Source organism: Passer montanus, unplaced genomic scaffold (genome assembly GCF_014805655.1).
Source record: "Passer montanus isolate IOZ18808 unplaced genomic scaffold, ASM1480565v1 scaffold115, whole genome shotgun sequence".
In the NCBI taxonomy this organism is placed as follows: Eukaryota; Metazoa; Chordata; class Aves; order Passeriformes; family Passeridae; genus Passer; species Passer montanus.
Window position 1 is genome coordinate 1633314 of NW_024358167.1, and position 11206 is coordinate 1644519.

Genomic DNA, 11206 nt, shown 5'->3' on the forward strand with positions numbered 1-11206 from the left:
CCTTTTATAATAAAGGCCTTGCCTAAAATACAGGAGTAGCATGGTTTTGGTGAAACATACCTAAAATAGAAACAAAATTAACTTGCCCTGCTCTCATCATTCCAAATGAGCTGTTGTCCTCCCTTTTGTAAGTCAAGCTTTTTAAAAAAAAAAGTCCAAAACGCTTTTCTTCCCTACACTGCCTATAAAGCTGGGGCCTTCATGGGTCTCCAGAGCTCACAGATGTGACACCTGGCTGTGAGAAATTTTCAGGAAGGAGTAAGAAAATTCAAAATTTTAAAAAATGGTAAATTGTGATGACTTTTGCTAATGGTTTTCAATGAAAAATACAGGTATTTTAAAAAGTGATTAATGGAAATTGAAACTGTGTCCAGTTTGGTTTGAGTTTCTGAGTTTCTGTGAATTTACATGTTGATATATATAATATTATGTATTATATTTCTTCTAAGGAAGATGTGCAGAGACACTGCAGTGTGGGGGTTACCTGAGCCACAAAAGGCTTGGAAAGGCCCTTAAAGTGGCTGATTCAAAACTAAAATTTTCTGTTCTGTCACTTTGCAGCAGATCAAACATGATGTTTTGACTTTTTTTTTTTTGTTTTTTTGTTTTTTTGTTTAACTGCTGTAGTGGAAGTATATATTTTATATCTGTAATAGATTTTGAGCTGCACCTCCCAGTTTAGGATGTAGCACTTCTGTGTATTCACAACAATTTATGTCAGCCCTCTTGGACCAAGTGAAAACATTTGGAGGGTTCTTCATAATGGGAAAGTAGTCAAATATTTTATTTATTAAAATAAGTACTGTCTAGGGCTTCAGTTAATTGGACACCTTGTGCTCTGCAATTCCTAATACAAGATTCAATGCTTCTCTTCCGCGTTGAATTAATTTTATTGCTGTGTTTAGGAATCAAAAGTATTTGAACCAAATTTCAGTTCCATAACCTTAGGAATTGCTCTGTCTTCCAGGAATCTGCTGCCTATCACTCATGTCTGTATAGAGGAGGGAGAGAAACCAATGGTGCTGCTGCCCTACATGAACTGGGGGAACCTTAAACTCTTCCTGCGACAGTGCAAACTGGTGGAGGCCAACAACCCTCAGGTACCCTGGGGCATGTGGGACCTCCATTTGCTCTGGCACCAGAGTTTGGGCCACCAGAGGAATGCTTGTGGCACTCTCCTGTTCAGTGTGATGGCAGGAGAGCTGCAGAGGTGGCTCCCAGCAGGTGTTTGCCTTGTTTCCCACCAGGAAAGCATTCCTGGCTGTTTGTCCTGGCTGTTCAGAGGGCAGGAAGCTGTCACCTCTCATTAGGGCACTGTAGGAATGTGCCTCCTGTTGATGGAGTGACAAAACTGTCCTTTGTCCCCCTATAAATGAAAGAAGCCCAGAAGTTTCTTTCATCAATTAAGTGAAAAGCCACCTCATAAGACCTTAAAGATAGCTCAGACTTAAAGATAGCTAATTAAACAAAGACCAAAAAGTCACCTAAGCAATTTACTAAAAAAAAATGAACAAAGAAACTAATTGCTTTTGTGAAGTGTTTTACCATGAACAAAAATCTCTTACACCTAAATCAGTTTTTCTGTTTATTATTTTACCTTTTGTTAAATCTTTTTGTTTCCAACGCTACAACAAAAACCATACTGCTAATTTTTATGCCTCCAAAAGTAGCTAAGCTATCTTAAGTGTGTTATATACCTCCAAAAACTAATGAAACCTAACTAGAAAAAACTAATATAACAGGGTAGGAGTTCAATCAATGCATCCTAAATTTATAGCAACAAATAGAGAAAATTGTGGATTAAATTAAGGAAAGTCGTGTATGGAGAAATTTCAGATTTACTGGTACTACTTTTGGTATCCCAAGCTATAAATACATGCAAGATGTTAATTATGATGGGACTGTGAAGCTGCAAAAGGAGCTGAAGCAACAGCCTTTGATACTTGTTTTGGAGAGCAGTGAGGATTTTGAATGTGCTGCTGCCTGGAAATGAGCCGATTTCCAGGGAAACAAAGTGAAAAAGGTGTGGGAAGAGGTAAAATGAACCATTTTTGCCTATGTCCACTTCCAGTCAAAGGAAGAGTAGGTGCAAAGAGTGAGGCTCTTGCAAGATGGAAGTATTTTCCCTTGGCAAAAAAAGAAGTTAAAATTTAGAAAGGCACTATCATGAGTGCCCATGGGTGGTTGTGTGTGTGGGGACTGGAAGGGAAGGGACACTGGGACACCCAGTAACCCTGCAGGTACTGGGCTGAAGGGCTGATGGCTGCTGCTCTGGCTCTTGCAGGCGATTTCCCAGCAGGATCTGGTGCATATGGCCATCCAGATTGCCTGTGGCATGAGCTACCTGGCCAGGAGGGAGGTCATCCACAAAGACCTGGCTGCAAGGAACTGTGTGTAAGTACTGTCCCCTCTGCAGCTCCCTGCACTCAGCCTGTGCTCCCCTTCAGAATGCAGGGCTGGGGGAACTGGTGGAGTCAGGGAAATTGTTTTCCTCCAAAGCAAGGGGAACCAGGAGTCGTGGTTCTAAAGGATGCAGAACATCCTCTCTGTAAATGCTTCAGCTGGGTTTGTGTTTCACTTTTTCACGGGCACTGGTGGAGTCAGGGAAATTGTTTCCCTCCAAAGCAAGGGGACCAGGAGTTGTGGTTCTAAAGGATGCAGAACATCCTCTCTGTAAATGCTTCAGCTGGGTTTGTGTTTCACTTTTTCAAAGCCTTGAAAAGAGTTAAAGCTTCCCTTCAACTTTAATGAAATGGAATATCTTTGACAGTTTATCAGTGGATAGATTTTTGTTTGAAGTTAGTTTTCTTCATTTATTTTCCTTAAAAACTTAAAGACTTTCTTCATTGGTAGATTTCTTAGTTGCCAAATGATGGATAGCTACAAATGTGATTTGGAATGGCAGGAATGCCAGAGAGGGGTTTGAGACCATCTTCAGGCTGGAATACACTCCAAAATGTAGAGGTGGAGGTGTTTGGTGACCTTTTGGAACCCAGTCACCCAGTGACCACCATCTGCTGTTGTGCCCTGTAAGGATGCTCAGTGTGATGGGGCTCCTGACAGATCCTGTTCCTAGTTTCTATTGCTTTTCCTCACTGCTGAGCACACTGAGGAGGAGGTGGGACCACAGGAGATAGAGATCACAAACATCAGGAACATCAGCTGGAGTTTTATGTTTGGGAAGAGAAAGAGGTGCCAGCAGCCAAGGTCCCCTGAAGGACTTTGTTCCACCAGCCCCTCTTTGTTCCCCAGGTTTGCTCTGGGTGGTGAAAGGCTGGGAAGTGCATGAGACCCATGTCCTAATTTTGGGAAGGGAGCCAAGATTCCAGTGATCTTGGCAGGTTTAAGGGAGGAAATGCTTGTGGTCTCATGTGCCCATGGCACAGCCAGGTCTAATTACAGTGGACATGAGAATTACACAAGTCAGGGCTCACTAATTGCTGGGGAATTGCTCTTTGCATTGCATTTGTTTTCAAACAGGTCTTCTAGGAATTTCTCTGAGCTCTTAAAAATTACTAGATAGGAAATTTCCTTTTGTGTAAATTTTGAGGATAATGAACTGGCCTGAAAGTGCATAGAAATAAAATAAATAAATATATATCTGGGATAGTAAAGAGGGAAACACACAGAGCATTTATATTTCATTTTTCTCATCAAAATAAATAATTGGCAAGATGAGAAGACAACGAAAACCAGTTTGTTACAATACCCCCACCCCAATGTTCTTTCTGTATTTTTGTCATACAGTGTTGAAGCCAACATCTTTGCCATATTGTGAAGTCAGCTGTTTATGAGAACACTGAACTTTATTACACACAGTTTTAAGTTCAAAGAGTTTGAATCACACCCCAGAGGGGGCAAATTCTCTGTGCTATTTTGAGTCATCTTTTCTTGATTAAAGTCAGTTTTCATTAGTACCCTACTTCTGACAAGCATCAATATCTGTTGTGGAGGGAATAAACAGTTTTTCAGCAGATGGCTTGATTGGAGACATGCTTTTGCACCACAAAGGGTACTGGTTGGTTAAAGATATGACTGTCTCTTTCTTTGCTGAGATCTTTGCCTCGTTATTGCCACAGAGGTACTAGAGCTACAAAGTGTTTAATTGCTTCTATAGGGGATCTCCAAAAGAGCAGGAGCAACTTGAGGCAGTTACTTGTTTGCTTTAACGGTATTTTTTTTCACTTCTAAGTGTTTGGTTTTATTTAATCAAGCCTGCTGATTTTCCTAGCGCTTATCAGTTGGCACGGAATAAATTGGTGCTGTGATAATATTTGCTAATCACACAGTAAGTGTGTCTTGATGCAGGAGAGAGCCAGAGCTTTGAGCCGTGGATTAGCAGTCCCCAGAGAGATGCAGAGTGTGCACCTAGGGCTGGGCAGAGCTGTTTGCTGTGGGGCTGCTGGGGGTGCTGACGTGCTGCTCTCTGTGCCAGCATCGACGACGGGCTGCAGGTGAAGATCACGGACAACGCGCTGTCCCGGGACCTGTTCCCCATGGACTACCACTGCCTGGGGGACAACGAGAACAGGCCCGTGCGCTGGATGGCCCTGGAGAGCCTGGTCAACAATGAATTCTCCAGTGCTAGTGATGTGGTGAGGTTTTTTTCCCCTCCCCTTACATTTTGGAAATGTGTTTTGTTAGATGTTTTTCTCTTTTTTCAGCTGTTGGAGAATCACAGAATCCCAGAATGGTTTGGTTTGAAAGGGACCTTTAAAGCCCATTTAATTCCATCCCCTGCCATGGACAGGTTCACCTTCCTCTGTCCCAGGTTGCTCCAAGACCTGTCCAGCCTGGCCTGGAACACTTCAGGGATCCCAGGACAGCCACGGCTTCTCTGGGCACCCTGTGCCAGGGCCTCAGCACCCTCAAAGGGAACAATTTCTTCCAAACATCCCATCTAATGCTGCCCTCTGTCAGTGTGCAGCCATTCCCCCTTGTCCCATCCTTGCATCCCTTGTCCCAAGTCCCTCTCCAGCTCTCCCAGAGCCTCTTTAGGCACTGGAAGGTGCTGTGATGTCTCCCTGGATCCTTCTCAAGGTAATCCCCCAGTTCTCCCAGCTGGCCCTAGAGCAGAGCATGCTCCAGCCCTTGGAGCATTTCTGTGGCCTCCTCTGGACTTGCTCCAGTAGCTCCAACATCCTTCTGGTGTTGGGGATCCCAGAGCTGGAGGGAGGGGATCGTGGCACTGGATAGGTAACAGTGGCTTGTTCAGAGCAGTGTCTCTACTCCCACTCCTGCATCAGCTGCTTGTGGCAGTGGTTCAGGGATCAGTCAGGCCCTTTGTGCACAGCAGGAGTGCCCCTTGCTCCCTGTTCCCTTGGGAGCACTGGCAGGGAACACAGAGCTGCACTGGGACTAGTCTGCTTTTCATAAAGTATCCCAAGTTGGAAGGGACCCACAGGGATCATCCAGTCCAGCTCCTGGCCCTGCATAGGACACCCCAACAATCCCAAATGCTCCTAGAGTTCTGGCAGCCATTCCCTGGGGATCCTGTTCAGTGCCCCAGCACGCTCTGGAAGTCAAGGTGGACATCCATTCCTCACCCTGTGCTCTGTCTGCTCAGCACAGATCTGGTCAGGCACAGCTTCCCTTGATAAATCCACCCTGGCTGTTCCCAGACATGGGAGTGAGCTCAGAATAACACCTCCTAAGCATTAGCAGGAGCTGATGTTTGACTGTGTGACCCATAGTCCCCCAAATCCCAGCTCTTCCAGAGAATGCCTTCATTCCAGTGACCAGGAGCCTCTCCCAGCTGAGGTGACCTTTCAGAGATAAAAGCAGTGTTGCAGTGACCTCAGCCTGTTCCCTTCCAGGATAGTGGTCTGGTGCCAGTTTGGGAAATTTTAGAGAAGTTCTGGTTGGTTTTTCCCCTCCATGGTCTCTGTTCTAGTGCTGCAGCCATGTAAACAAGAAAAAGAAGGAAGGAAGGGAAGGTGCCAGTTGTGCTCCACATGTGTATTCACTGGAAAGCACGTGGGGGTTTGTGTTAGATCCAGCCTGAAGACAGAAGAGGAAATGGAAGTTGCCTGTAAAAGCATGTTTTTAGAGAGCTAAATGAACTCAATCAAATGGTGGTTTTTTATTTTTTACTTTTTTAAAAAAAATCTGGGACATGAAAGCAATTACTGTTCTTGAGAACTGGGAAATCGAAGCTTATGTAACAGCATCAGTGAGATGTGGAATTCTATTAGGATGAGTAAATCCTAATTTTTAGGATTATTGTAACCATTTTTGAAAACTCCAGTGCAATTCAGCATTTCTTCCAGCCCATTTTAACCAGAAGTACTTTTTTCATTGCTTAGGGATAAATGCCACCCACCTTTTAACACACAATTCTAACTGCAGACACGTGGCCATCTGAGTTTTGTAGAGTTCAAAAATGAACAGTTTTTCTGTGTATAGAAAACACCATGTGCCCTAAATATCAGCTTTGCATCTACCTGGACTCCCTTCACAAAAAGTTGATGTCAGATGTTTTTGTGGGTTTGGTAGGAACAAACCCAGTGATCCATTGCATGTAACAGGGAAGGGGTGATGAAGTCTGGTACAAACAGTGTCTGTGTCTGCAGAGATGCCAGGGGATGTGTTCCAGGCTCGCTTTTTGGATTACTTTCTTTCAAATGTGTTTGCTGGCTTGAAACTTTCCCAATAATGTGTTGCTCCCCTGCCAACAGCTCTATCAGTCAGCCAGAGTGCAGGAAAACAAACCACAATTCCTGCTGAATCTTAATTCCGTGTTTTTCCTGCTGTTGCACATGAAACTCTGCATCTCTTCATGCCATTTTTATGCAGCTGCCTATGGAATTAGAACAGCTGTATTCCCAGAGTGGTTTTGCTTGAATCACTCTCTTATCTCAGCTTCATGATCACCCCTTGTCCCTCAGCACTCTTCTTCACTGCAGCTAAAAAGGGGCTTTATTTCCTTCAGTGGCTGTTTGGAGTGGGGCCACATGTGTGCCCCTGCCCTTCCCACCTGAAAATATCCCTTCCCTAAGGGCTTGGGTCCAGGCAGTGGTGGGATTTCTCTTGATTAAAACAAGATTCGTGTGAGCCTTGCATGATTCTGCCCCTTTTAATGAGTGATGATGTGTAGTGAGTCACGAGGGTGCAGTATCAGCCTCATCTCTGTTTGGTCTCCTGGGTCTCTGGATGCCAGATAATAAATCATTTTCCTTGTGCTCTGCTTGTGTGTGGATTCATAGATGGATTTTTCATCACTTTAAGGTCCTTCTGGCAAGGGTTGCCAGCTGAATGTGTTGAATGCTGATTGTGTTGTCAGGTTTACTGAGATAAAATCTCTTTTTGTTTTTCCTGAGTCCTATTCCTGAACATACTCTCCAAATATACAGATGATTCGGAATTAAAAAAAATATAATTTCATTTCTGATCCTTTGAATTTTGCAGATTTTTTTGAGGATTTTTTGAGGCATTTTGAAGAAGTAAAATGTAAAAAAAACCCAACAGTTTTGTACTAGACAATCATTCAATGTTCAGTATTGTTTAGATTTAGGTGTTCTGTAATGTCATGTTAAAAATGGCATGATTTTTAGCACTGATATCTTAGTGCAGTAAGATTTTAAGTTTAGTTTGACTTTGTGGAATCACAGGTTGGTTTGGGTTGGGAGGAACCCTAAGACCATCTGTATCTACTCCCTGCCATGGGCAGGGACACCTTCCACTAGCCCAGGTTGCTCCAAGCCCTGTCCAGCCTGGCCTGGAACACTTCCAGGGATCCAGGGGCAGCCACAGCTTCTCTGGGCAATTTAACACCAGTTCTGTGCTTTTTAATTAGCCCAGTTCAAGACATATGTCACCCTGATTTTTAAGTTTTTCTAAGCCTTCTGATGTTTACATTCTTGAAACAAACTTTCTCACACACTTTATGTGAATAACTTATTGTTTTGCATTCTTTTATGGAGGAGGAGAAATGTGATGGACTGTTGGTTTGTCCAGTGTCATTGGAGAGGTGGCACTGTCACCCTCCAATCCACTGTCACTTGGAAATCTATAAATGTTGGAGTCAGAAATTAAAGTGCCTTTTTTACCTTGAGAGAGCAGCATGTCCGTGTTGTATTATTTCGTGTCCTATAGCGACAGACATGTTGAATTTGGTTATGCAGAGCATTTATGTAAAGCTTTCCTACTGTGTTTAATCCTCCTCCTCCCAGCTGATTTTGTGCCCTGCTGGAGGAGCCCTGGGGGCTCAGCATGTTGTGTTAATGCCTGCACTGTTCCTTTGCAGTGGGCCTTCGGGGTGACGCTGTGGGAGCTGATGACGCTGGGACAGACCCCGTACGTGGACATCGACCCCTTCGAGATGGCAGCTTATTTAAAGGATGGCTATCGAATAGCTCAGCCCATCAACTGCCCCGATGAGCTGTGAGTGCCTCTGCTGGGGGAGGGGAGAGGTGCTGCTTTGTGCTGGGGTGTTAAGGCAGGCTGCCCAAAGGGTTGTCTTTCCTGGCCTGTTTGTTCTGCCTGTCAGACAAACCCTGGGGTAAACATTGCTCGTGGAGCTCTGCTCTGGGGTCCCCAGCATCAGAAGGAATTGGAGCTGATGGAGTGAGTCCAGAGGAGGCCGTGGAGATATTCTGATGGCTGAAGCCCCCTCTGCTCTGGAGACAGTCTGGGAGTGTTCAGTCTGGACCAGAGAATATCCCCTTAGATCCCCTTCCAATGCCTAAACAGGCTCCAGAAGAGCTGGAGAGGAACAAAGGGTAGAGTGACAGGACAAGGGGGACTGGCTTCCCCCTGCCAGAGGGCAGGGTTAGATGGGATATTGGGAAGAAATTCCTCCCTGTGAGGGTGGCAAGGCCTGCCATGGGTTGCCCAGAGAAGCTGTGGCTGCCCCTGGATCCCTGGAAGTGTTCCAGGCCAGGTTGGAGCTGCTTGGAGCAGCTAGTGGAAGGTGTTCCTGGCCCTGGCAGGGGGTGGAACTGGGTAACCTTCAAGGTCCCTTCCCACCCAAACCATTCCATGCTTTTATAGCAGTTGAGTAATTTCCAGTGAACTGTGTACTGCTCCTTCCTGGATTGCCATGGGTTATATCCTAAATCAAGCCAGGACCTGTGGTGACAGCCCCTCTGCTCATCATTCCAGCTGTCCATCCTTGGAAGGAGCTGTTCACCATTATGAACTGTAAAATCCAGGGCTCCTTGTCTCTGTCTGGTTGCTCAGCAGTTTCCCAGTGGCAGATGCTGTTTTGCCTTTCAGGCTGGGGCTGTGTTTGCCTGGCTGACACAGTTCCCTGTGCTCCATGTGCCTCTGTGTTGCAGGTTTGCTGTGATGGCCTGCTGTTGGGCCCTGGATCCTGAGGAGAGACCCAAGTTTCAGCAGCTGGTGCAATGTCTCACTGAATTTCACGCAGCGTTGGGAGCCTACGTCTGAAACAGCAGCAGAAGATGGAATTCCCTGCTTGGGAGAAGCCATGGCATCCATCTGCAGCTCCATGCATCCCTTGGACTCGCACACATGATGTGTATAAAGCAACACTACAGGGAGAAAGCACTTCTTCCAAAACACTGTGCCTTAGAATGCCTTAGTAGTCTCAAGTTTTTTTGTAAGACCTCTTGGTGTTGAATATTTTCTAGATATCACTTTTGCTAAGTTAAATTGAGACCTTTTGGTTTGCCATCAGGATTTGTAAAGTGTAGAGATAGTGAACTGAAACATGAGATTTGGATGGACTTTGCACTCTGACAGCAGACACATGATTTTTTCAGAAGGGTTTATGGAACTGGTAGAAAAGTGAGGAGAGGGGAAATGAAAAAAACACTGCAGAAAATTTTCCCTGCTTTTAAAAAAAATGTTGAAACTGAATCTTTCTGACCAGCTCTAGTGTTTGTACTTGTATGTATCTGGAATAGCTTTTTAGTATCAACTTCTTCTATTTTGAGACAACAGCACATTATGGTTGGATCCACACATCTTACCTTTTTAACCCATTCACAAATGTTCTTTGGAAAAGCTGGTCTTCAGGATACAACATCTCCTTTCTAAAGCGATGATGTAAAAGTGATCCCAGTTTACCTCATACAGAGTGGTGAAAGTGGGGTGGGAATGGTGCCCCTCCTTTCACATCAAAGGATTTTTGAGATGGTTTTATGTGCTAACTAAAGGCCTTCAGAGAAGCGCCAGAGCAGCCCCTGTGTGGGAGTCTGTCACCTCAGGCTTCTGCCCAGCAGTTTCTCTTGTTCAAAAAGGTACTGGTTGTTTTTTTATGGGCTTTTATGGCCTGAAATGGGCTTAAATATATAAATATATATTTGTAAAGACACTTGCAGAGTAAAGAATGTTTTTCTATTACACCTAACGTGAAAGCTTGGTCCCTCACCTTGCCCTGTGTGTGGATTGTGCAGGTGGGTGGTGGTGGTTAGGTTAGGTTGGAGTTGGCAGGAAGAGAAGGTGCATTGCCTGCAGTGGAACTGCTCCCTGAGATTTCAGGTATTATCCTGCTGCCTTCCTTAACCCAGAGATCCAGTCCACCCCAGGTTGGTTTGAACATTGCTTAAGAGGACTGAACATGTTTTTTCAGCAAAATGTGTGAAAGATTCAAGCTTTTTCCATATGTAACAAAGTTACTTGCAGAATATCTCCTGGTTCTCCTGGTGAACTGTAGGCTGCATCCTCTGCCTGGTGGCACCACGAGGAGGGTTGTGCTTCAGCACAGGGACATGAAAAGTTGCCTTTTGTCTCTCACCATCTGCAGCTGAGCACTCGCTGCATTGGGTGTTAGTGCAACTGCAGGGGTGGGACATTGCCCTGACAGGCTCTGGAGCCATCAGAGTGTTTTAGGAGACTGCTGTGCAAGTACAAGCAGCTGGATTCGGCTGGGTCATGCAGATGTGCAGCTTCTGTTCTTTCCAGAGTTGGGAACCTTGCTGAAGACAATTAATCCTCTCTTAATTACTGTCACATGAGTCAGAGCCTTGTGTGGTCTGTGTCCCTCAAAACACCAGAGCTTTCCTGTCTGTTAACCTGTGGCCAGTGACCCAAGTATTGCTTTATCCTGGAAGGAAATTTTCCTGCTGGCTCAAGTTTGGGCATGTTGTGATGGGCTGTGCTTGCCTGACAGAATTGGAACAGGTTTTGTTTGGTTGAGTTTGGAGTGGCTGAGTCTGGGGACAGCAGCAGGGCCTTGGGTGTATGGTCTCTCCATTCTGACCTGGGGAACTGGTACCAGTGGCAGGACTTGACAGTGACG

General features: G+C 45.1%; 1 protein-coding gene across 2 annotated transcripts in view; it reads left to right on the top strand.

Moving 5' to 3' along the window:
- Nucleotides 1–10279, top strand: part of RYK (receptor like tyrosine kinase) — a 54832-nt gene extending 44553 nt beyond the window's left edge. For both annotated transcript variants that reach the window (XM_039696934.1, XM_039696935.1), the window contains exons 11-15: nt 968–1100; nt 2285–2394; nt 4436–4595; nt 8246–8382; nt 9279–10279. In XM_039696934.1, coding sequence (XP_039552868.1) covers nt 968–1100; nt 2285–2394; nt 4436–4595; nt 8246–8382; nt 9279–9390 — 652 coding nt within the window. In that variant the 3' untranslated portion in view covers nt 9391–10279. The remainder of the gene's footprint in view (nt 1–967; nt 1101–2284; nt 2395–4435; nt 4596–8245; nt 8383–9278) is intronic.
- The last annotated feature ends 927 nt before the right edge of the window (nt 10280–11206 follow it).